The sequence below is a fragment of the Cryptomeria japonica genome, chromosome 1 (assembly GCF_030272615.1).
Source record: "Cryptomeria japonica chromosome 1, Sugi_1.0, whole genome shotgun sequence".
Taxonomy (NCBI): domain Eukaryota; kingdom Viridiplantae; phylum Streptophyta; class Pinopsida; order Cupressales; family Cupressaceae; genus Cryptomeria; species Cryptomeria japonica.
In genome coordinates this window covers 78788290-78816031 of record NC_081405.1, presented here as the reverse complement: position 1 = coordinate 78816031, position 27742 = coordinate 78788290, and the positions used below count along the sequence as shown (strand labels likewise).

The 27742-nt window shown below is 37.1% G+C and overlaps 1 protein-coding gene across 7 annotated transcripts in view; it reads left to right on the top strand.

The window, feature by feature from the left end:
* Window positions 1–3675: 3675 nt before the first annotated feature.
* Window positions 3676–27742, top strand: part of LOC131041908 (uncharacterized) — a 131843-nt gene continuing 107776 nt past the window's right edge. For 2 of the 7 annotated variants that reach the window (XM_057975155.2, XM_057975149.2), the window contains exon 1: window positions 3885–4246. In XM_057975155.2, coding sequence (XP_057831138.2) covers window positions 4064–4246 — 183 coding nt within the window. In that variant the 5' untranslated portion in view covers window positions 3885–4063. Of the gene's footprint in view, window positions 3835–3879; window positions 4247–27742 lie in introns of those variants that run through there. The other 5 variants (XM_057975150.2, XM_057975154.2, XM_057975153.2 and 2 more) reach the window with 5 other exon arrangements.

Genomic DNA, 27742 nt, shown 5'->3' with positions numbered 1-27742 from the left:
AAAATAGTCCCCCCCAAAAAAGAGACCAATAGTTTGCATTAAATAATATTTAATTGATATGTGATGTGGCATCACATAATTGAATCTAATTCTAGATACTTATATATTAATGCATATACCTATTAATATTCCACCTTGCAGTAACCATAAGCACTGATAAATATTGAACATAATCATTAAATCCCACACAATAAAACAACTAATAATGACTGTCTAACAAGCTCGAAAGTACATAATTAATAGATAGAACTAAGCTAGTCTCCTTCCTCAAATTGATTCTACCTCATCCTTTGAACATCCCTAAACACAGGCCTGAAATTTGACGATCACCCCTACCTGTCATATGAATTTTTTATGATAGTTTGGTCATTTCAATGTCTTTCATTTGATTGTAAAAAACAGTTTGATTAGTAATATATACAAAAATCTTAAATTTACTAAATTTTTAAATTCATACCCGAAAATCTTGTTTATAATTATATTTTATTTTGAAAAGATTTTAAATTAAAGTATATTTATAATAAATATTATATAATCATATATATTACATATTAATATCAAATGATAATAAGTTAATAATTATTAATAATAAATATCAAAATCTTAAATTTGATCTATTATGGCAACTTTCTAAATTCACCACAATCTTATTAAAAAATTAAATTGACTAAGTTTCTAAATTTGTATAAAAAAATAGAAACTATTCTAAAAACTTATGTTAAAATATTTTAAAAATTAGAAAAATTTATACCTATCATTTCAAAATATTCAAAATAAACAATTTGCTAAATTTACATTTAAGACAATCTTATTTGAATATTTTAAAAATCAAATTGATTAAATTTCTAAATTCATAACAAAAAATAGAAACTATTTTAGAACTTCATATTAAAATATTTTAAAAATTAAAAACAATATATCTTATCATTTCAAATTATTCTAAATAAATTTAAATTTTTATAATAAATATTCTAAAATAATATATTTTAATATTATAAATTAGAATACTAAATTATTTATAACAAGAGACACATTTGCATTAGGTTCCTACTATAATTTTCTTGTATTAAAGTTGTCCTTGATCTTGTGAATTATAGTAATAATATTAAAATATTGACATTGTTAAATAAAAATTTGAAATAATTTAAATAATAATTGTAGCAATAATATAGGGAGTTGACCCTACAGTGCAATGATTGTTGCAAGGGCAACGTTAATATTGCCTCCTCGGTTCAAATATCACCCAGACCATTGCTTGGTGTATGCAAGATGGAAGATTGACAGTATAATGGAACATATGAACAAACAGCTTGGTGGTGATTGAAAAAGTAGTATGTGATAGGGAGATGGATGAAGAGAGAGGACAACACATAGAAGTATGTGCCCCACAATAGTCAAGGTGTGTAGATGGTGCATGACTCGAAGAAAAAGGAAATACAAAGGAGATAGTGGTAGGTATGGACTTCCCGTTGTGTATGTGGTAAAGGTGGTTTCGTGTATAGAAACATCAGTTGAAGGTACGATCCCACCCTGCATGCTTATCAATTATAGTGATGCCCTACCCTTAGAATAGGAGGGGTCCACCCACCTATGTTACGTATAAAATTAGCCCCTGCCGAATTGGGCAGAGGCACTATAACCCCCGACCCATCCCCACACACGAATAGTAGGGGTGGGAGGGCTCCTACTATTTGAAACCCCCCTTATCAATTATATGGGGCTGCAGTCAATTTGAGACAAAGAACAAGAGGAAGGAGGGTGACGAAGGAAAAAAAGGAGGAAGGAAAGGTGATGAAGGGGAGGAGGAAGGATATCGAAGGAAGAGGAAGGAAAGGAGATGGAGGAAAGGAGGAAGGAGGATGACAAAGGTAGGAAAGAAAGAAGGAGATGAATAGAGAGAGGGAATAATGGTTGAAGGGAGTAACACATCAACTGCTTAGAAGAAAAAAAATGAGCAAGAGATACTAAGGCCTCACATTTCAAGGTGGACATGGCCAGTGAAAGGGGTCAATAAATGGAGGAAGTGATAAAGGAGAGATAGAAAGGTTGAAAAATGAGGAGAATGGGGAGAGGGAGAAAGGGAAGACCAGAGGAGATCAAGGAGAATAGGGAGAAAGAAAAGTCAGAGGAGATTGAGGAGAAGAGGAAGAAAGGGAGATCGAAGTAGAGGAGAAACAAGGAGAGGAGGAAGACCAAAGGAATCCAAGGAGAAGAGGGAGATCAAAGAGGAGAAGAACAAGAAAAAAAGAGGTGTTGATGCCTTGACTTGACCTTGGGGATGGGGCCCTTGTTGTGGCCCCATTGGTTTAAAGCTCCAATCAAAAGCAATTATCAACCAAAAAATAAAAAACTAGATATCTATAGTAATTTTTTTGCAAAAAACAGAGTATGTCAAATTACAATTAAAGTTCCATATACAATAATTTTTAATCATTAAATTAAAATTAATTTTTTTATATTATAATAAAAATTATATAACTATAATAGCTATATAAATATTATTGTTAATTGATAAATAATAATAATAATAATAATAATAATAATAATAATAATAATAATAATCTTATTATAATATTAATTATAATAACATCTATTAGTTATTCTATTATTTATTATTAATAACTATATAATAAGTATTATTGTATAATTATATTTAATTTTTATATAATTAATATATTAATATATATAAATTATATTACATTAATATTTATTATTGTCTAATACTTTTATTTATTATATAATATTATATAAGAAATATATTATAATTATTTTATTAATATATAAAAATTATATTACATTAATATTTATTACTGTCTAATACTTTTATTTATTATATAATATTATATAAGATAATTTATGAGTCAAATAAAACTATATATCTAATCTTTTTTATATGTTTGATATTTATAATTTTATGTATATCTTGAATTATTACTTTAAAAAATCAAGTGGCTTTATCACACATTGCATTGTCAAAAGAAATAAGACAAAACTAGTTACTATAATCTAGTAGTGAAATGACTCTATTCATGAAAATGCAAACAAAAATACAAACATTAAGAAATTTGATCAATTTATTTTAATTCTTGCTTCTTATTGATTGATGCTTTAAACGTTGACATCATCCTAATAAAACTATAGAGTACTATTATCTAATAAATAGAATAATAAAACTATAGATAAGACAATTTGTATATTTTGAAATAAATTTGTAAAAAATAGAAACATTAGGAAATTTGATCAACGGCCACAAAAAATTAATAAATTTTTATAATTTATTAATATATTAGAGTTTCATATAAGGGAGAGGATCCAATAGTTGTGCACCCTAACTTCATGCTTCTCAAAATCCTACGTGGAAATTCCAAATCACTCCGAATTTTTTACAACAGTTTATTTGGCAAGTCCCCTGCTTATAACTAAGGTTTTAGGGCCACATCATCAAATATGATGCCACATCAACATGCCTTTTGCCATGGTGTCCAAAACAACCCCCCAAAAAGTGAGACCGATGGATGTGCAAAAAACAAATATGGGGTATTAAATCAACAACTTCTATCCCAAGAATTAGAACATGCTCAACTACTTGATCCTTTCCCCTATACAATATTATAAAAATATAAGATATCAATCCATACAATAATTTTTGAAACTGTCATACAAGAAATCTGAAAGTGAAAAAAAAGATCATATTGACCATCAAATTCCATGCCTGCCTGAACAATTCCATCTCACACATCATTTTTTCATAAAAAATGAAGGGCGTTCAAATTTTCTTGCCGTTGTTTTTTGATAAGCGGATAATTCCAGGCAGGCTGCACGCTCGCAAAGGAGGTAATTTTGATTGAACTAAAAATATAACATGTTGTAAAACCTATATAGAAGTCATGCTCAGACTGTCTAATTTTATATTTCATTGTATACTGCCTAGTCAAGCGTGCTGCGTCACGGGATGGAAGACTGGGTTAAAATAACATATAAAAATAATTAAGGGCAATTGTGAGCAAGGTAGCATGCATATATTCATATTCTTGAACAGAGTTTCACAAGGAAGAAAGGAAAAATGGAGAGAATGAAGATTTCAACAAATGCAGAGGTGTTGAGAGAAGCTGTGAACAACATCGCTGTGGTAGATGCCCATGCCCATAATCTTGTGCCTCTTGATTCCAAATTTCCTTTTATACAATGCTTTACAGAAGCTCAAGGCGAGGCTACAGAGGATGTGCCACATACCCTTTCCTTCAAGGTATCATTTTATTCATAATTATATTATTTTTACCATTACTTGCTAGCCCTTCATCACAGAAAGCACGAATTCAATGAATTAGCAGGGTGCCCCAAAGATGAAAACTAAGTTTCAAGCTGATGGAGGACAATTTGGCCACACGATTGCCCTCGTCATCAACCCCAACCCTTTGTAACATTTTAATTTTTTCGGGAAGGAAACCAAAAGGATTACCATTTCTAGAATACATATGCTATTGATTCAGCGCTCAAGAGTGAAGATCCTGTTTCCTTCGGGAGATACAGGTTCAAATCTTGAGGGGTTTAGGGAATGTGCGCCACATAGTTTAAGCACAGTCAGCGAGTCTCGCATGCACATCTGCATCCTGTATCTTATATATGCTTTTCTTGCCTTTATGGTTCTTTTAGTGAGGGTCTAGGAGGATTGAGAAGGCTAGGATTGCTTCCAATGTTTGGTTTCGGATGAAAACAATGGAGACTGAAATTTCAAACAATAGATACTACTTAAAGGGGAAAATTCCCGACTCATATACAAACGTGGCACGCGACCTAAAACATCACTATGACCTATTAAAGGATGACCGTAGATGTGTTAAAAAATTTAGGGGAGACAGCGAGGCTAATAGCTATGTATATTCCTCGAATCACTTTAGAGATATGAATATAATAGAAAAGGGAAAATGGATTTGCATGCTAAATCCAGAGTTAATTGTCATGGGAAGTTTTTGCCTCATCATCTCCTCGGATAAGGTCTAAGATTTTAATTTTTCTTTTTAACTAACTTCAACAGAGACTTTGTACATCACTTTGATGCAACTTTAATGCTTTTGGTGTTCTAAAAAGATTGCATTTCTTTAAAAAAATGATCACCACAGACTAAAATGGAGTCACTCGTTTTTGAGCAAGAGAGGCAATGGTTACACACTTCGAGGAACACAACATCAATGGCACTCCGTCTCTTTCCAAAACCCCCTTCCATTTTTTCTTTTATATTACCCAAGATACCTTAGAAGAACCAAATATCATTACAAAATTTATGGTAAGAGGGATTATGTTTTGTCCCAAATCACTAATTGATCTTTACATGACAGGCACTTCAACTTCTATATGCGAAATTTTCCTAAAACTAATCAGCAAAGGCATGCTTATTCTGCCACCATAAGTGTTGCAATCATTATTCCGGGCACGCTTAGTTTTGAAAAGCTCTTTTTATTGGTAAATTTTTACGAATTTACTTGCCCAAAGAAACAAATTGTGTCTACCTTTGAGATTGAGGATTTTATAAATAAAGCTATCTATTTATATGACCGACAATGAACCAAAGAAACGGGAGTCGAACTCGGCAAGGCCGACTCGGACTTGGATTCGGGACTCAGAGTCAAACTCGGCTAGACTCGGGAAAGTGAAAAACTCAAGAAATTTAGAGATTTTTAAAGATTTAAAACTTGTTTCATGCCCCCTTTATTAAATACACCTTAAAGACACAATAACATCATCAAACTCGGCTCATTTGATTACATACACAAGTATACATCAATCACATAAGCATAAACGCAAATTGTAGCTGAAGGAAATAACAAACATAGATATATAAATATTGTCAAATGTAAACAATATTACAAAACTCATGGAATAAAAAATCCATGTCATCATATGATCATCATCAAACGTTCCACACAAATACCAAAGGTAAATACAACTACAAGCCTATGGCTCAGAGGAGCGTGCACCCTCTGGCCTCGACCCCCTGCAAAGGCATCTAAGGTAGGTCTTGGATGATTCGGCAGCCATAGCTGCTCCCTGTGACACCATGCCATGCTCACCAACATTAAGAACATCTGTGTCACTATCAGTATCTGCCTCTGAATCTCCTGTCTCTGCTCGTGCTCTCCGCTCCTCCTCTGCCATGGCTATAGCCTCAGCCTCTATATCTACCTGGTCAATCCAATCAGTGTCATCATCACTAAAGACAGCCGCAGGATCTGTCTCAGTGGCCCACTCTGCATCAGGATCAACCTCATCAAGAATGATAGGAGAGATGTCAACTAATGCATTCTTTCTCATTCTCAGGTGGAGGTTGTAGTGAACAAAGACGAGATCATTCATCTTCTCCACAGATAATCTATTGCGCCTCTTGGAGTGTATGTGCTCAAACATACTCCAATTGCGCTCACAACCAGATGCGCTGCATGGTTGGCTCAAGATGTGAATGGCCAACTTTTGAATATTTGGTGTCATTGGGCCAAAAAAGCTCCACCGATAATATGAGTTTGAAGTGAGAAAAATAAATAAAATCAGTCTCACTCATAAACTCATTTAACAATATACAATAAAACTAAAATTAAGCCTTACAATTTATTTTTACCTGACATCATAGTTGTCCTACCGTCTTTGGCGATAGGACGAGAGAAGGTCTCCCCTTGTGCGTTTGAGAACAACTGTAGCTCTCGAATAAGCTCTGTTTGAGTAGTAACAGCAGGTGCCATCTTCTCCATGATCGAGTATAGCCCATTAAGGACCTCCACATCAACCTTGAAAGAAGGGATAAAATGGAACGCCGGATTCAGATAATAGGCTGCTGCATGGATGGGCCTATGAAGCTGATGATGCCATCTCCTATCAATGATCTCCCAAATGGGACCATACTTGCTCTCATCTCCTTCATAGACGGATTTGATGCCCTCCTTCGCCCTATCCATGACCTCATATATGTAGCCCATTGCGGGCTTTTCTCCATCCGCAACTCGCAACAAAACCACCAAGGGCTTAACAAACTGCAAAATTGAAAATATTGTGTAATTTAGAAAAATGAGCAAATAAGAGAATATGGTGAATAAGTTATAAAAAAAAAGTTAAATTGTAGAATTTATAAAAAATTTACCTTCACTATCTCATCACAAGGGACCCAAAAGTCTCGCTCATAAAAAAATGTAGTCTGCCATATCTTTCTCTGTAGGGATGGCAACATAGGATGAGGAAGACCACTCCTCACCAACAATCATACGTCTCAAGGCCGACTTACAGCGAAGCATGGACTGCAATGTGATGAAGTTTGTGGCAAATCTTGTGATTCCTGGACGAGCTAACTCCTTCTGCTCTGTGTATTGTCTCATATGAGCCAACACCCATGAATGATTATATACAAATTTGCACACATTTCTCGCCCTTTCTACACATCTCTTGACCCATGGGAGTTTTCCAATATCCTCCAACATGAGGTCAATGCAATGGGCAGCACATGGAGTCCAAACTATAGATGGGTGCCTCTCCATCAATAGTCTACTTGCAGCAACATAATTTGTTGCATTGTAATTAATGAAGTTACAAAATAGTAATTAATTTGCAAACAAAATTAGTTTGTAATCAAAAGTTTACCTGTAGCAACATTATTTGCTGCATTGTCGGTTACCACCTGTACCACGTTCTCCTCACCCACCTCATCAATCACCTCCTCTATCTGCTCACATAGGTAGGTGGCATTCTTGCACTGGGTGGAGGCATCAATGGACTTGATGAAAACGATGCCCCTTGAAATAAAAAAATAAAGCAAGATCAATGATCATTCAATAAACCATTAAATAAAAAATAAAAAATTAAAGACTAAATGAAACTAAAATTAATCAATCACTTGCGGAAGAAACAAGAAAATTAAGGAGAGTTCTATTTCTCCTATCCGTCCAACCATCAGTCATGATGGTGCAACCTTTAGTGCTCCATATTTGGCGTTGTTCACCTAATTCCTTCTTCACATCATTCACCAATTGAGTCAAAATGGGTCCCTTTAAATCAGACTCAGAAGGGGCTTTGAACCCCGCCTTGCATATGGTAAGGGCATCAACCATTTTTTGCCAATAAGGAGACCTGTCACAAATAAATTCAATGAGATAAGTTAAGTATGTACGAGAAAAAATAAAACGAAGAATCAAAGTATAAAAATTAAAACAATCAAACATAAAACATTCACTTGGCTGTAAAGAATGGAACACTGCCGTAGACCTAAAACCTGCCAACTGTCATTTTAGCGGCATCATGGACCTCCTTGTTCCAACCCATGCTCTTAAGCGACTGTTGGGACCCAGGAGTAGTGCGAAGCACAAAGAAGGTATCCAACCTAGATTTACGAATCCTAGGTCCAATGCTAACACTCCAACTACAACTACTAGTGCTAGGAACATGAGAAGTGGCAGTGGCACTACCACTTACAAGAGTAGAAGCGGAAGCACCAACACCAGCAGTAGCAAACTGAGTGGGATGATATGGAGGTAAGGAAGAAGGGCCTCCAACGCAACCTAACTGTGTCCCTCTTCCTAAAGTTGCCCCTCTCCCAATGGCCGCTCGATCCTCCTTTTGCTTCTTTTTCCTTTCAATTTCCTCAACCATTACATAACAATCACGTACGGCCTTAGGGAGTGCTTTTAGGCATGGTTCGACATCATGTCCACGCACACCAGAAATATGGTATTTCAGTCTATATATACCTCCATGGAATATTGTTTTGCAAAATGTACATTTTGTTTGCCCCTTTCCTTGCCCTGGAAAATCCTCATGATATTTCCAAGCTTCTTTCTAATGGGGGGTCTAGAAGCTGAAGTAGACATTGTAGGATAGTTTTGTGAAACTTGAAGTTGAGGCAAATAATAAAGTGAAGTTTGCTACAATAAAACATTACAAATACAAAATGAAATTAATACATACATTCAAAAAAACTAAGGTAGGGTTTGTAAATTTAAAAAAAATAAAATTTGTAGGGTTTGTCAAACCCTACTTTTTAACAATTTTTTTTTACAAACCCTACATACAACCCTACATAGTACAACTACATACTACATACTACATAGTAACATACAAACATACAAAAGATTTTGGAAGAAAATGTAAAACTTTCAAAATAAATGAATAGAAAATGGAATTTTTGCATACAAGAAACAAAAAAAATCCTTCAAAAAAACAATCTTACTGTCATGTCCCCTCCTTGATCATTATATATATCCTAAATGAAGTAATTATTATTATTAATTAATATAATAATAACAACGAATTACTATTTGAATTTTATTTATTTATTGAATGTATTATTTAATTAATATCTATTAATATTTATTACTAATAATATTCTTGAAATATTCAAATAAAAATAAATTAATAATATAGTCATAGAAACTAAATATAAATATATAAATATATACTTAAAGCAAGATGTGTTATCACAATATCACGTTGAATACGGAATGAGGAAAAAGGTGCTATTAAAGATTATGGAGGCAATCCGATCATTAGTAATTAGTTAAGGCTAAGATTGCTTGGTTAATTATTTGCAAAAGATGTGATGATAAAGGCATAACTCTTTGTATCACACCCCCATCGATGGGTATGCAAGGGAATGGGGATTAATATATTTGATACATAATGGGGTGCTAAGAGAGGAAAAGGAGGGTGGTGTAAGGACTCTGTATATTTGATAGAGGAAGACATATAAATTGGTAACCATCGATAAGACCAGCATTAACTAGTGCCACACATCAATAACATAGACAAAAGCAGCGATCCATTATTCCAGCGATTCAAAAAGAAATGAGACTAACGGGGGAACACTGGTCAACATTCTCTAAGGAACCACGATTCTCTTAATCAGCAATAAGTGAAGGATCCAGATAAAGGAGCAGTGACTTGTACAAAGATTAATATTTACTCAAAATACATTGATTCAATGAAATTATGGTGTAGCGACTTCAAAGGTTCGTTAATAATCAAATAATCATAAGCCGCGATCTGTTATGGGAGACTCAGGTGTGACGTGACTAAAATAAAGATAGCGTATGACAATTCATGTATACACAACAATCCAAGTGAAGTGGCTCGTGGGTTATGAATTCTTTGACTAACTCTTGTGGCTGCGATTACATTAATCAAGTTAGTAAGTAATCAAGTGTGCAAACAAATAAACAATCGTTCATGGAAAGGTATGAGTCAATGAAGAATTGTGAATTTAGAATCTGATTAGTTTGTCAAATCAGAAATGGAACAATGCAGCTCTACATACCCATGACTCCTCATCGCATATAAAGGAGACTTCAATCTCACTTCATTCAGGGGGGGAAAGACCGCCTGCGTCAGAGATTGTCCCCCAACATTAGACAATGATAATACTCCCAAATTAATTAATACGGGGAAGAAAGGAAAACGAGAGAAGTTGCGCCAACGGACTGCAAGAAAGGTAAGCAGTTAAGTTTTACGCCACAATAATATATATGTGTGTGGATGTGTGTGCCACACACACACATATATGTTTATAATGGATCTGTCTCTTTGACAGAGTTGTAGTTTTATAATAATATTATTTCATGTATATGTAGCAATATGTATATGTATGTATTCAGGATATTTGTATGTATATAGGATCAATAATAGTAATTAAGAAATATGTAGAGGCAGGCATAAATTATTGATTAAAAATGATAATGAAATATAAAATGTTATATGAATAACAATAATGTGGCTATATGGTGGAGGCTATTGGGAGGGAATTCCCTTAGCCTAATTCAGGGATTATGATAATCCTTGGTAGGCAGTATATATTGAGTATTCATATGCATATATGTTAAGGCTTGGGTGTCAAAAGCTCACCCAAGAAGAGACGGATCTGGCCGGTCCTCTTTGGTAGACTTGGATGATGAGATGTATCATCCAAGGCAAGGAATTGATCATATATGATGATCTTCCTTGGTAGGCTTGGATGTAAGATGTTACATCCAAGACAGGAATCGAATTATCCATCGATTTCCCGGTAAGGCTTAGAACCATGATGGGTTCCAAGAAGGCGGGCATTACAACCGTCTAAGGACATATCCCAATAATTCATTCGTATCCTTTTTATTACCTAAGAATTGAGATTAGTTTTAATTAAGTAATTGAAGTTTAATTGCAAATTAGATTAGTAATATATATTTTGTTGCATTCTAACAGTCTGTTTTGCAAGAAAGTGATCTCTAACTAGTAGGGACATTACGGAATTTATCTCTAACTAGTAGGGAGATTACACTTACCTCTTACAACAAGCTTGAAATGAGCTGCAAACTCTTCCTATCCAACTCTTGATGCACCAAATCCAAACACAATGCAACCCCAATGTGATAAATGGAAGAAATCTTGAGATTCCTCCTTGCTGGTTTTTCTTCAATGCACCCTTGTTTTTTTTCACAACTCACTTTTCTCCTCCTATTTTTCCAAATGAAGTTCACTTTTAGGGTTGGAGGATAAATAACATAAAAAAAAGAAGTTAAAAAAACTTAAGAAAATGTTTTTTTTTTGGCTTTTTTAAAGCCCAGCCAGCTGACCGAGTCCCAGGCACAGGACTCGCCAAGTTTGGCGAGTTTATGCCAAACTCGCCAAACTCGGCGAGTCTAGCGAGTTTGCTCACCAAACTCGGCCGAGCCCGAGTCCGAGCTCCAGAGACTCGATGAGCATGTCTCGGGCTCGGACTCGCCGAGTTTGGCGATTTTGGGGTGTTTTTCTAATCTATGCAATGAACAAAGGTTTGGATAAATTTCTTGTTAATAGCGTCCTAAACTATCTAAGCTACTAGCACATTTTATCATTTCTAATCTTGGCTAAAAGCTCATGATTTTGTACTTCAATTCTTGCATACAACCTTGGCTTTAGAGACTGTTCTAGGTTCGATTCTCTGCAATTCCAATGTAAGCCTGTACTAGGTTTGATCTATTCACCAGGCATGACACAATTGAAAAAATAATAATTTTATACTTGGCACGAATCTATTGAATCTTCAAACATTATGCGCACTAGTGAATCCTATATGAATCCACTCAATCAACTACGTGGGTTTTCATCCACAAAACTGATTGCTAGAATGGATTTTGTCCTTTGCCCGAAGGTTGGACAAATTGCTCAATCTCCCTCATTGAGGTTTCTGAAATGCAAAAAGCCAAGAATGCCTTCTCTTCCCAAAACTTAACAATGATGTTTTTCATCTTTTTGAAAAATGCTTATGTGGGGTAATTCTCCTTCACTTTTGGGGTTGTCCAAATAATAAATGGGTGGTAGTCTACACCGTCTCATCCCTCTTAGATACAATATTAGTTATTGTAGTTTCTAGAATTGACCCAAGCATGACATGAGTGAGTCAGACTTAGGACAACACATGTGTTGTGCCCTTGCTAATGGCATTAATTGAACCACTCTTGCTCTTTTGGGAAAAGCTAGCTAAGTAGTGGAGAACTGGTTGATCACTCTCTTTTTGTGAAAGACGAATGTTGTGGATGGAAACAAAATGATTGTGTTAAGCAAGAGTCACATTGGGAGGTTTGCCCATGTTTTGAAGGAAAAGCTCCTAGTGGCAGATTATGATGTTCACGCATTGGGGTGGAGTTTGAACTATTGGTGTGTTTAGGTGTTCCTTTTCCAATTGTTTTAGTGTCATTGTGTTTATTTGGCATCAATTAGTGGGATGAACTCCTCTAAGCGATCGATCTCTTTTATTTAAGACTTTTCTTCTATGCGCATTTGTTTTCTTCTCGAATTTGTTTAAGAATAGGTTGGTTTTCTTCAATCTCACTCAACACCAACTTATCCAATCTTCTTTTATTTCAAGACACACAAGTGTAAAATGCTGAGTGAGGAAAAAGGGATATCAAAATAAGTGTTTTGGCGCGTTGTTTGATATTTTCCTTTGCTTGATTTGTTGATTGCTTGACTTGTTTTTGTGCTACTTGATTGTTTTTGTGTTGAGCTTTGTTGGATGTTTTGTGATGTTACTGAGGGCTTTGATTTCTTTTTTTTTTTTGTATTTTCATAGTTTAATGATGATGTTTTGAAATGCACTAACATAAATGGATGTAGAAATAAATCTACTATGTGTTTTTGTATTTTTTGGAAATCAAATGTTTTCCAATTAATTTACTTGTAAATAAAGAAATCTTTCCTTATTGAATGCAACTAAAGGGCTTTTCCTAACTGTAACTTCTATATTTTTGTTTTTTTGTTTTTCGTAGCTCGCCACAAGTATATTGATTTGTTAGATTACCTTGTGTTGGGGTTGAGGGTTTTATTTTCTTAAACTGCCTTGTGTGGGACAAGGCTTTCAAAGACTGGGCATTAAATCTAACTCAATCTACTCTAACTTGGAAGATAATCTTTTTTTTCTAATGGAAGATAATCTTTTTTTTCTAATATAAGAAAGCAATAAAATATTCTGTTCTAACCAAGGATGAATAATGGGGTATTACCATCCTTAGGCAATTCATATTTCAATTAGTACTCTAACCTATTGCAAAAAAGGAGATGAAATCTTTTGTGAAATGTGGAATGTGTACAAAACTTTGAAGCTTCTTTGAGGAAACTTTTGTTGGCATAGGTCCTTAGCAAGTCTAGCCTTTGTATTTAATTTTATAGCAAAAGGGTACTCCTTGATGATTGTGGTACAAGGAAAGCTATTACAATCTTAAATTAAATGATGACTAGGGAATGTAGAGAGAAGCTTTGAAGCTTTTAAGGATAATGGAAAATGGGCATGAGAGTCTTGTAGAGAGCATGAGAATGCTATGGATGGGGGTTGTTCAAGGGTAGCCTAATCGTCTAAGATGATATGCAATCCTCGTTGAGAGAGAGGGAAAGTAATAAGAGCTTCTAGCAAAGATATGGATAAAAACATAGAAATTAACAACCTCCATCTAGAAAGTTGAGAAAAGGTATGCTTACATCTTGTATTAAACATAGATATATGGTGGTGTAATATCCCCTGCTGTTATGCGACTGAAAGTGAAGGGAATATTGTCAAACAATTGACTGACAACCTGAGCGTTATGCGGTTTGGACAGCTGTATAACTCTGCGTGTTATGCAGTTTTGCTAGCAGGAATATAGGAATGCAATATAATGAATCTAGAGATGATTTCTCAACTAATAAAACATTCAAACATCATATTCATCTGGTTGACATTTTGTCAAACATTTGTCACGCATCCTCAGAAATGAAACAAATTTAATGACAGCAAATGTATGCTCAGTTGCTCACAACTGACTTATTCATTCAATACAGGCCTGATTAGAAATACTGGAGAAATGGCCAAGACTCTTGGCTCTCACAAATTGTCATCAGAATTTTCTGAGTACTATGACTGCCACTAGTCCATACACATATGACCAAAAACTCAATGAATACAATGTCAAGAGAAAACCTGGATAAATTGCCTTAGTGTATTGATGAAGAAGCAATCAATATCGGTTCTCCTTAGCTCTCTCTCATGCCAAATTGACCCCTTCTTTCAAATCGCCCCTGTTTCTAATTTGCAGGTTGATAATTAATAAATACTGGCACCAAAGTCTCCTCTAAAGCACTTAACATTAATGTGGCCTTCCCTAAAAGTGGGCGCTCCCATCTAATGATGAATTCGACGTGCCAAGATGAAGTTGTAAGAAAAAACGTGGAATATGGAAGGCTGATTGATCTTGCTGCAGACTTGATTTATAACCTGGAACCACCACAATTCTTTCCCCAAAATGCTCCTAGGGAAATCGCCTTTCTTCTCCCAATATGCTGATGCAAGTGTAGGTCAAAAGGAGCCAAATCGTGGCATCACTCTGACTGGTATGCAGTTTTGAAAACTACTGAGAAAAGATCTCAGGAAGAAGTGATCCAAATCAGCATTCGATATAGAATTTCTGTTGTAGACACCAATGACAACTGCTTCCAATGTTGTCCAATCGATCTCAAGCACAAATTTGGCCTTTGGCCACCAATGAAGCTCAAATGAAAGACTGAAATGTCTTCCTCTCAGCTGCAACCCTTCGGAGGAATCTTTCACCCCCTTAGTTATGCTATCAATGGGAGTTTTGGTTCCCAAAGACAAAAGATCTGCAGAAACCCCTTGGCTCTACAAAACCAAATCAATACAAATATCAATTCCTGGTTGTCTATCAATGAGGTTGTCTGCTCTATTTATTTCTTTCCTTTTAGAGGTCGGCATCCTTCTAGAAGAAATAAAATAATATTTAATTGATCTTTCTAAAAGATTCCCCTTAAATAATAATAATAATATTTAAGTGACTTTATTATTTAATTTGCACTTTAGATAATTAAAATATCATTATGAATTTAAAGTGCAACACACGTGACATCATACATGAGAGCACATTATCTCACTTAAAATCATATTAAAATGGAATGTGAAGCCACAAGCAACTGCCCAGTCGACCCTCTTATCAACCTTTTGGTCTACGAGGATCAAGTAATAGGCCAAACTCCTTTGCGGACTGATCCTCATGAAAATGGGGACATTACAATCCACCCTTCTTGAAATTGCTTGTCCCCAAGCAATCTCAGCTGCAAGAAAAACTCTACTCCATCTACATCCCAAATGAAGATATGTGTAATGTCCCTTCTATCACCAAACAGCTCCTGTAACACCAGCACTAACACCACCAACTGAATCTGCTATATCAACTATATAGCTGATGTGAACCATGCCAAAGAAAGATGTGCAATGGGAACCCAAGTAGGGCAGCCATCGAGTAATGACGAATCTAAGAAAATTAAATCACCAACCAACAAGTAGATAGCTGCCATATCATATGAAATAGGTAACAAATTCAAAGATGGATACAACTCTTGAGTGGCTGATACACTATGAGTGTCATCAAAAAAATCATCATCACCCTCAAAAGAATATTCAACCTCAACAAAATTTTCAGAATTAGACAACTTTTGCCTATCATTTTCTATGGAGTGTTGAATGTCATGAATGTGTTGAAGAGGGAGCTTGGTTTGTTGAGCCAAGGCTTGCTTTGCCCTTTCTAGCCATCCATCAATCAACCTTTGAGACTGCTCCATATCAGCTGCTCCAAAATGCCTGAAACTTGACTTGAAATGAGATGTGTTGATGTGTTTTTATGCACATGCGAACATAGAATAAAATACCAAAAAAGTATCTTATCCTCTCTTGAACAAAGTTTTTCATATGCTGAAGATTTGCCTAAGGATCAATCGAAATAACTCCAAGGTTCTTATATGTAGGGTCTCTACGTGTGGATATGCATAGTTGGTTTGATGTGATTATGCTGGAATCCCAAGGGGACTTACATTTGAATGTCCGAACGCTTAATAAGTCAATCAAACTCCAGAACTTGCTATGCATGTACCTATTGCCATTTTATGACACCCTTGGTCCATCAATGAGAACCAATCAGAGATATGTTCCATGGACCAGCGCTGCCCCAGTTGATCAAGGAGAAAAGCAATGGAATTATGAAATGTGAAGTGTTGTCTTGTCAGAAGGTTCCCAAGTTCCCTTTTCCTCAACCCCGGAACTCCGGAACCCCCAGGTTCCCAAGTTCCTAGTCCTTCAACCTCGGAACTCCGAAACCCCCAAGTTCCCAAGTTCCTAGTTCTTCTACCCCGAAACTCCGAAACCCCCAGATTCCCAAGTTCCTTTTTCCTCAACCCCGGAACTCCGGAACCACCAGGTTCCCAAGTTCCTAGTTCTTCTACCCCGGAACCCCCAGGTTCCCAAGGTCCTAAGTCTTCAACCCCGGAACTCCGGAACCACCAGGTTCCCAAATTCCTAGTTCTTCTACCCTGGAACCCCCAGGCTCCCAAGGTCCTAAGTCTTCAACCCCAGAACTCTGGAACCCCTAGGTTCCCAAGTTCCTTTTTCCTCAACCCCGGAACTCCGGAACTCCCAGGTTCCCAAGTTCCCAGTTCTTCAACCCTCGATCTTCGGAACCCCCAGGTTCCCAAGTTCCTAGTTCTTCTACCTCGGAACTTCGGAACCTCCAGGTTCCCAAGTTCCTTTTTCCTCAACCCCGGAACTCTGGAACCCCTAGGTTCCCAAGTTCCTAAGTTTTCAACCGCGGAACTCCGAAAACCCCAAGTTCCCAAGTTCCTTTTTTCTCAACCCCGGAACTCCAGAACCCCCAAGTTCCCAAGTCTTCCCAACTTCGGTGACCCAGGTCTCCGAAGTTTCCCCAACTTCGGTGACCCAGGTCTTCGAAGTCTTCCAAACTCCTTCTGGCTTGCAACACTTCCGGATGGCGTGATTGACACACAAAGATTTAAATGCTCCGATGACTTTTTTGACTTGCGCACCTTCTTTTGTGGAGCCACAGGGGTGCATTTAATGTTTTTGGCAGGATTTCCATCAAGGGAGGTACGGGGCCATGCTTGTTGTAGTGACTTATGTCATGTCTGCATATTCTGACTTTGGAAGGTCAGTCAATCCACCCTTCTCAGAATTGCCTTTTGTGGGTATGGCTAGGTTGCTTGCATGTACAAGTCAAGTGCATGCACTTCCCTGCACTCCCAGACTAACATGCAGGGGTCATGATCACCCTTGTAACCTCTTTTCTATATAAAGGTTGTTAAGCCTCATTGTAAAGGGTTCTCTCCCTGCTGGCTTGAGCTATTCTATTCTCTCCCACTTCTCTTGTATTTATCTTGCATTTGTGCAACTGTAAGTTTGGTCATTGGCCTTGTAATTAATTGAAATCACCATTCTTGCCTACTTTCAGCTTATGTATGCTGTGTATGTTTCCTTACCTTCATCATAGGTGTATGTTTTGTGGTTCTTCTCTTATATATGCTGTGTTAAATTTATTTTTGAGTGTGACTTGTGGGAAACCTTCTCCCCTCTTGGCATTCAGTGAATTCTAACCTTCATACATGCATTTGGGTCACTCATACAACTAAAGTTTGTGCATCTCCTGGGTGTTTCAGTTGATTTTTTGTGTCATTTCGGTAGGGAGAGGAACAATCTCTTCTTGGTGCATCACCTCCTTTTATTTCAAGCATTACGTCTTCCCTTTACCTCTACAATTTGTTAGGATAGGTTTAGGAGTTAGTTTTGAAGTGTTGAGTTGGTTCAACACCTGCACATGGATTGAGAAGGAAGCCGACCTTCTCCGGAGATTCAACCCACTTGCGCAAGGTCCCACACTTCGGGGTTGTCTCCATGTTTCACAAGGTTGCTGAGTTGATAGCTCAACAAGGGTGCGAGCTTTTGTGATAATAGTTTTTGGCATGCCCGGTGGGACTTCATTTGATTTACATGCTAAGGATTCAGTGCTGTTCTTGGCATCTTGCACTAGAGCGAAGGTCAACTTCCCATCTCCAGCCTTAACCCCTTCAATGCATCCTTTTAGGTTGTTGATGCCGGCCTATGCTTGACTTCTCCTAAGTCACATTCATGCCAACTCCCCACACCTCAAACAAATGTAATGGGTGGTTATCCTCAGCACCTAGTTTTAGCCACATTCTTCCCTCTGGTATCGATCCTCATCTTGGAATGGCTCGTAGGAGATATCTCCGGAAAAAGTCATCTGTTGCTTTCTCGTCATGAGGCAAATACTTGTATCCATTTTCTTCTCCGCTTTTTACATAGCGGTGGTTCCCATTTGCTCATTGCTAAATAGGTTGAGCGTCATCATTGGAATGTTTTCTGTTGTAATCCCCTTAAATGCATTTATTATTTCATAATGTTTGTTGTAAGTGTGAACTTGTGATCTAACAAGAAGTCTGGAAAGTGACCTCAATATCTTCCAGCATAATGTCCACTGCCATCTTAGCAATGTCGTCGGCGAGTTCATTTCCCTCCTGATAGATATGTGTTATGGCGAATTCTTTATACAATTTAATGACCTTAATTTGCCTAAGCCAATTCCCCAATTTCCAATTTGGCGTTTGTCTTGTTGAATTGCATTGACTATGAGTTGTGAATTTTCCTTCTAGGTGGATTTTATTGCATTTTAATTTTCTTCTTTCCATCAATCCCAATAGAGCCGCTTGGAATTTGTCTTCGTTGTTGGTTATCCTTCCCACCTTCTTCCCCACCATCATCAGCATCTACCCTTCTTGGTTTCTAATTATGCATCTTGCTCTCGCCATCCCTAGATTGCTATGTACTGCCCTATTAAAATTGATGTTTATCCATACTTCTTTTGGAGGCTTCCATTTGATATCCTTCTTGACACCCGCAGACAAATTAACCTGTCAAACCCCATAAATGATGGAATTCATATGGTTTTATTTTATCACAAACACTAAACTATCTTTTCTTTGGCATAATATATTTGATTGGACACTTGAGAGACTTAATTCATCTGTATCTGTTAAAAATATTTTCATCTCTATCTATTAAAATGATTTAACTTGTCTATATATTGATAAAAGCAACAATGAAAATTTGGAAATTAGCCATGATGGTAAGCTTTTTCAAAGTAAGTCTTGACTTGCATATGGTACTTTCACAATCTAAAATAAAAAAGTAGAATTGAATGGCGTGTTTATTGATGTTCCTCACAAGGACTACACTGGATGTTACAAGGCAAACATGATTGAAGGAAGGTGGCTGAAAAAAATGTTGATAGAGTTTGGAAATCAGACTTTGTTACAAACACTGATGTTGCATTTTGCATGTTGATAGTAAAATAATTTATCATTTTGTTCCTTGAGGCAGACACAAATATCAAGTTTGCGTATATGAGATTTCCTCATTTGGTGTTGCAGATTCTCTCCATTTAATTTCAATCATGAAGCTTTTTTGGGTAAAGCCTGAGAACCAAGCCTTGATAAGCAGTTCATAAAGATTAAAACTGAGGATTAACATACTACTTTCCCTGTAGGGCTTAGCATGGTTATACACATAATCATAGACACGACTGTATGTGGCAATTGTTGTTTGAATGAATATACCCAAAGACAAACCTAGGAGATACATCAGCATAGGACTTGTTGTGACCTTTTCACACATCACCCCATTGCTAATGGGGACCCTCTCTTTTCTCGCTTTCTAGGGTTTTGTTAGTGTCCCGTGGCCTTCCGCCTCAGTTTTGCCAAGCCTTGCTCAGTTTTGAACAGTTCGAGTCCTAGAGATTGAAAGTTAGTTTTGCAAACCAAGTGATTACAGAGTCTAGATATCGTCAAAGTGCCTAGAAAGGCCAAAGGACGAAGATCGCAATTGATTTGGACGAATTTGGACAACTTTCTATTTTTAGAAAGTTTGCTTTTTTGCTTTTTCCTATTTTTTAGGAAGTTTCGTTTTTGGTGTTTTTAGCCCGATCCCCGATATGGCTATTTTTAGAAAGTTTTCCCTATTTTTTAGGGATGTCTTCTTTTTGCTTTTTCGGAATGGGGACCTAGGGTTTGCACTGTTGGCATTGGCTTGCTCCGATCGTGATCGAAAATTTGCAAGTTTTGACCCAAAAAGCTAAGTTCCTATATTTTAGGGGGTCATGGCACATTCAAAGGATAATCAGCTCGAAAAATCATCTAAGTCTGGAATGTCATCCTGATCCTCAAATGTCCTGAAATTTGGCTAAGTCTGGAATGTCAACCTGATCCTCAAATGTCCTGAAATTTGGCTGTCTGGAATGTCATCCTGATCCTAAAATTTGACTAAGTCTAGAAAATTGGAGAATCCTCCAAAAACTAGATTTTGCATTATAAGTGCTAGAGAACTGAAACCACTCTCAAACATCCTGACAATATATATGAAATATAACTTAAAATATAAGAAAGTTTCAATATGTCTTTTCTCTTTCTTATACCTAAATGTTATATTTCATATATATTCCGCCCTCTTGAGAGCCTTCAAAAATGTCCGCCTTGAAGAGAGAGCTCTAAACTCCGCCCTATGTTGAGAGATGCCTAAAGTCCGCTTTGAGGAGCTAGTCTAAAACTCTGCCTTGGTAGTCATGTCTCCAAAACTCCGACCTCCTTGATGACCTTCCTAAACTCCGCCCAAGGAAATAGATGCATGAGGAAGTAGTCAAAAGTCCGCCTTGGTGATGTTTTAAACTCCGCCCTATGCCTTGAGTGGGGTCACTTCAAAAGTCCGCCCCCTTGGTGATAGACTAAAAGTCCGCCTTGGCTAGGAGGGGCATCTAAGTCCGCTATACATGATGAAGGAGGTGCCTTCAAAACTCCGCCCTCCAAGCAAGTGGTATCCTTCCTAAACTCCGCCCTATGTTGATGACCAACACTTAAATTTCACCATGCAAAGGAAGGGCATCAAAGTCCGCCCAAGATGCTAGCAATGGAGAGGTTTGCCTTGTTAAGGTCACCCAAAGTCCGCCATGTGTTGAGGTCACTCCAAAGTCCGCCATAGGGAGAACATAAAACTCCGCCCTATGATAGAGAGTCATCAAGAGAGCCTCCCAAACTCCGCCATGCCATGTGGAAGGGCCATCAAAACTCCGCCCAAGCATGTCAAGTGGTTGTCATGCCTTGTCAAAACTCCGCCATGCCTTGGTTAAGTCACCTCAAAAGTCCGCCATGCCATGAAGAGCAAGCTCCAAAGTCTGCCCTAAGAGAATGATCAAAACTCTGCCATGCAAAGTAAGAGCATCAGAGAAGACCTTCAAAACTCCGCTCTAGGCCATGTGGAGGCCTTCTCAAACTCCGCCATGCCTTGGAGAGGTAATGAAAAGTCTGCCCAAGTTTGATAAAGATGGTGGAGTCACAAAAGTCCGCCATGCATGGTGAAACGAAGAAAGGTCACCCATGAAGAGAGGCCATAGAAGTCCGCCCTAGGCCTTGCTTGAGGTAACATTATACTCTGCCCTCAAGGAGACCCTCCTAAAGTCCGCCTTGAAGAGGGAGTTGGAAAGTTCTCCTTGGTGGAGGTAGCATCCAAGTCCGCCCTATGCCTTAGTAGAAAGGTTGCACATGAAGAGAGTCATAGAAGTCCGCCCAAGCATGAGATTGAAGACAAGTAAAAATGTTGGAGACCCTCCAAAAGTCCGCCCAAACATAAAGATGAACACTAAAAACTCCGCCTTACTCTTGGAAGTCAAACAAAGTCAATAAAATTTTGAGTGATGTCATCAAATCTTCAAAAAAATCGAACTCCTAATCAAATTAGAAAGTTGGAAAAAGAGATTTTCAAAGATCATTGAGCTGGGAAATTAAAATGGAAACTCAAAATTGAAATGGGAAAGAAGATATTTTGCAAATCAAGAGGATTTTCAGACGGAGTCCCAAATTAGAAACTTTCGGAAGATATTCTTTTATGAGCCTAGTTCGAATTAATCAACTAAAAACAACTTAGAAACTTGCACAAGTAAAAGATTTTCGAACTAAAGAAGATAACAACACTTTCCCAAGATTTGAGTTAGATTTAGAAACATGAGTTGGATGATTTTGCGTGTTTCTAATTAGGGATTCAACTTCATTACAAATGCATCATTTGTAACTTCATTCTTACACCAAGAAGTTCGAAATTCTTCAGCTAAGGAGAACATATGGAAGTGTTTGCAGATTGGAGTTCATTTGGAGAAAATTGTGATATTACTTGCAGTTGAGCAAGCTTCTTGACAAAAGATTCATAGATTTTGGAGTGAAGCCAGCTGGTATAAGGGAGAATTGTTAATTCTTTCTGACTTTTCTGAGAAACTTCTATGTATTCGAAGGTGAAGTTGAATTTACGATGCAGATTTGTGCGTTTTCTGAGTTTTTCAGAGTCATTGAAAATGATTTTAGTGGATTTATTCGAATTCTTAGTGAAGGAAAATCATTTTATTGACTAAGTAAGAGGGTTACAACACTTGGTGTTGGATTATGATCACAGTTATCCTTAGGATTGAAGAATTTACATATGAAAATCCATTTTTTGTGACCAAGTATGAAAATGAAAGGAAATCTCCAAACACTTAGCCGTTCACAGCCTCGATTTTCTTTAATCCAAGATAGATTTCTAACTTATTTTCCTTTGGTTTTACAGGTCGCAGGAGGAAATAGAAGTGGGATCATCATAGAGATCGCAGTTGGAGTTTCAAGCCAAACGAAGGATTGAGGACAAGTTCACGAGCAAGGTTCATCCGGGCGTGAAGATAGCCAAAATTTGGCTGTGTGGGAAATGTTTCACAAAGAAAATTCCAATTTCCTCAATTATGATGAAGGCAAGGAGAAATCCTTCTCCAAATTTCAGGGTATCGAGAAGGAGGACATGATCACAACGAGTGTCTGAACAACTTGATCCCATCATTTCATATTTGCAAGGGGTTATCTAGAGCTTTTACCCTCCTCCCGCGCAACATAAATTGGCAGCTAAAGGCATGATCGTCACATAAAATGCAAATGGAGTTTCAAGCCAAATTCAGAATTGAAGACAAGACCACGAGCAAGGTTCGCCCGAGCATAGAGAGGGCCAAAATTTGGCTAAGTATGAGAAATACTTCACGAAGGGATTTCTTTACCAAATTCGAGGCACTTGAAAGAATCTCAAGGCATCAAAAAAGAAAAAGTTCTCAGACTTGGTGAAAATATGGAAAAGTTAAATAAATTTCCAACTTCTTGAAGGATTTCATCTCCTGAAGAAATTAAAAAAGACAAGCTCCCAAGCAGAATCAAATGGTGACAAGAAGGAATCAAATTTCCATACTTAGACAATTTCTTGACATAAATTTCCAACTTCTTGAAGGATTTCATCTCCTGAAGAAATTAAAAAAGACAAGCTCCCAAGCAGAATCAAATGGTGACAAGAAGGAATCAAATTTCCATACTTAGACAATTTCTTGACACAAATTGGAGAATTCAAGGAAGACATCCAGCACGTTGAGGTGGCGCCTCGTCATTTTCCAACCAATCAGATTGTTCCAAGTCAGCATGTCCAGGTTCGATCAACCTGACTTATCCAGAAGCTTCTAGAAGGGCACACTTCACAATGCAAGAAGGACAAGTGTCCCAAGATGGTTCATATTTAGCAAGAAGGACAAGTGTCCCAAATGTAATTTTCTCATTGGTCGAGGGTAGTTAGTTTTGGGAAACCCTAATTAGGGTTTGAAGCTTTCAATCTTGGCCCTTGATCACTGTTTGATCTCGGCCGTTCATTTATTTTTGAGAAACTACATAAGGTTGCCTCCTCTCATTTGGAGAGTGTGAGGTTTTTGATTTATTGTTGCGTAAGGTCATTTCTAGATAATATATTGCATGTGCGCTTGCTTTGTAGTCCCTATTGTTTGAATGATTTGCATGGTTTCAAATTCCTCAACACTTAGTTAAAGTTAATTTAGATTTGCTTTCCTTGTTGTTAATTTGAATGAAGGATTTGATAAGTGTCAATTGATGGTATATCTCCGCTCATACTTTTGGTAAATGGATGATTTCCATTTTACCATTAGTCTGAGCCCATCCTTGGTGCATCCCAACATCTTAATCATAAGCACAATCCATCGAAGATTGCATTGGCTTTGTGTGGTTGTCCCTAGTGTGGCGAAGCAAGGTTTGGTTTCTCGAGGGCACCCAATTGATACCGTCTCTAGAGTTCAGAGGATTAGATTAGCCTTCTTGAACCCTATCTCTTTTCTCCTTTCTTTTGAAAGTCTAAATGTTGAGGTTATTAATTCCTCCTTTAGTCACTCGATCCTTCTAGTATAATCAATTTGCTTATATATAAATTGCTGGGTGAAGATGCATAGCAAATGATCTTTATAAATTACACAGCAATTGTAATATCCTGACTTCCCACGTATATTTTCTGCAGACCACAAACAAATATATATGTGTTAGAAGAGAACAACATAACCCTCTATATCGTATAAACTAAATTTACATCAACCTCTCCTATGACGTATATGTCTGATCAGTATTGGTCTCTCACAACCACACGCCTAGCAATTGCCTCCGATAGAAGATAAATACTTGTTCAATTTCAGTGAGGGGTTGTGACCTCAATCGGGGTGGCATACCAAATGAGGGGGTGCGATGTGTAATCATCGATAGGCAAACGAGACATGATACGTGCTAACTAAACATAAATAATTAATGAAAGCAATGTGCATATTGGTGATTAGAATGATATATATTTTATTAAATGTTGAAGGCCTTAAGGCCAATTTAACATTTAATTTTATCCGACTGAAGCTATAAATCATCAACACTCCCTCTTAGCTAGGGAGGATAAAAGATATTGGGAGCAATATTCATAAATCGTATGATGCTTATCTTGGGACCATAGTTTCAAGTTGTGAATTGCCTCTGTCGGCGATTCTATTCACAAACTCTTGAGTGGATTGCCTCAGTCGGCGATTCTATCCATAAGCTCTTGTGTGGATTGCCTCTGTCGGCGATTCTATCCACAAGCTCTTGTGTGGATTGCCTTAGTCGGCGATATTATCCATGAGCTCTCACGTGGATTGCCTCAGTCGGTGATTCTATCCACAAGCTCTTATGTGGATTGCCTCAGTCGGCGATTCTATCCATGAGCTCTCACGTGGATTGCCTCAGTCGGCGATTCTATCCATGAGCTCTTGTGTGTGGATTGCCTCAGTTGGCGATTCTATCCACAATCTTGAGTTATTGTAAGATCGTCACCTTCCAATAACTTCAAAAAATACAAGTGGAAATCATTTGGAAGTCGTCACTTCCTTATGATTTACACAGGGCCCATAAAATAATTATTAGTATTAATAATAATAATCAATATTTACAATTTTACCTCAGAAGTGCTCAATCTTTATTAGTAAGCTCCCTTTCAATCACAAGGTATCTTGAGTTTCTTCTAGAGAACATATTTTTCTGAACATACGTCTGAATTTCTGACTTCAGCAAGGGAAGCTTGTAGTTTAAGTTTGAGAGGACAAGTTCTTGCAATGTGGCCATATGCGTCACATATGAAACATTGTACTTTAGAGAAGTTTCTAGGCTTCTTGAATGATTGATTACCATATGTCTTTTTGTCCTTTTTCCTTTTCAAACTAGAGACTAGAACTTGAACATCTTCATCAACGGGTTTCATGATTCCTCTTGATATTAGGTTACACTCTTCTTGAATGCAGTCAACTTTTAGTCTATCAAATTTGGGAACTTTGGATCGAGCACTAACTCCTTGTCTAAAGTTTTCCCATGAGATAGGGAGCCCATTTAGAGTTATCATAGTTAGCTCCTTATTATCATAAATGTGACCAATTGATGAGAGCTGGTTCCTTAATTCTGTTATCCTCATAAAATATGAAGTGATAGTCTCTTCCTTACTCATTTTAATATTAGAAAGTTGATTTTTAAGTGAGAGGATTTTGCTCGTGTTGTTAATCTCAAACATGTCTTTGAAGGCTTTGAACATGTCATATGTAGAATCTAACCTTGTAATGATAGGTAGTAGATGACTCTTTACTCCATCTACTAATAACTCCATTGCTTTAATATTGTTCTTTTCGCACTGACTCTATTCGTCTTTTCCATCAGGTTTAGAAGGATTCTCTATTATTGTTTTTAACTCATTCTTCCTTAGTACCAACATCATTCGTAGTTTCCATGAATCATAGTTTGAGGCACCTTCAAGTCTGTCTTCGAATCTGATTCCGTTCGTCATTTTAAAATACAAACTTTCAAGGAGATATCAATCTGATCTTAATCGGATCTTCCTTCAGGCGGTTAGGCTTTATAGAAGGAAACCTGGCTCTGATACCATGTTGAGGTTATTAATTCCTCCTTTAGTCACTCGATCCTTCTAGTATAATCAATTTGCTTATATATAAATTGCTGGGTGAAGATGCACAGCAAATGATCTTTATAAATTACACAACAATTGTAATATCCTGACTTCCCACGTATATTTTCTGCAGACCACAAACAGATATATATTTGTTAGAAGAGAACATCATAACCCTCTATATCATATACACTAAATCTACATCAGCCTCTCCTATGACGTATATGTCCGATCGGTATTGGTCTCTCACAACCACACGCCTAGCAATTGCCCCCGATAGAAGATAAATACTCGTTCAATTTCGGTGAGGGGTTGTGACCTCAATCGGGGTGGCATACCAAATGAGGGGGTGCGATGTGTAATCACCGATAGGTAAACAAGACATAATACGTGCTAACTAAACATAAATAATTAATGAAAGCAATGTGCATATTGGTGATTAGAATGATATATATATTATTAAATGTTGAAGGCCTTGAGGCCAATTTAACATTTAATTTTATCCGACTGAAGCTATAAATCATCAACACTAAATCCCAGAAAATCCCCCCCAAAAAAAGAGAGCTTAAAATTGCTAAATCCATCTAAGTCCAGCAGTTCAAGATACTTGTTAAACGTAAGTCTCCCTTGAGATTTTCAGCATACACTACCCAAGAAGCTATTCCACTAAAGTTGCTTGTTTGCACATATAGACCTTGGAATCAGTAGTGATTTTTCAGGAGAGGATAGAATGCCTTCGGGTATCCTATCCTAATGTTTGGTAGATGATAAAACAGACACCAACAGGACCCTTAGAATTATAAACTCAAATGTATTTTCTTTGTGTTGACAAGCTTGCATTGAGCATCAATGGAAATCCCAGGCAGTTCTCAAATCTTCTTCTCCTCTACCAACTTGGAAACCTCATTTAAAGAATGCATTAAGTATCAAATTTGACTAGAACATGTTTGTGGTAAAAAGAAAGGGAATGCTTATGCTGATGAAATGAGATTGACTTAGGTGGTTTCAGTGATTGATATTGTTGTCAAATACATGAGTGAGGATTACAAGGGTGTATTAACT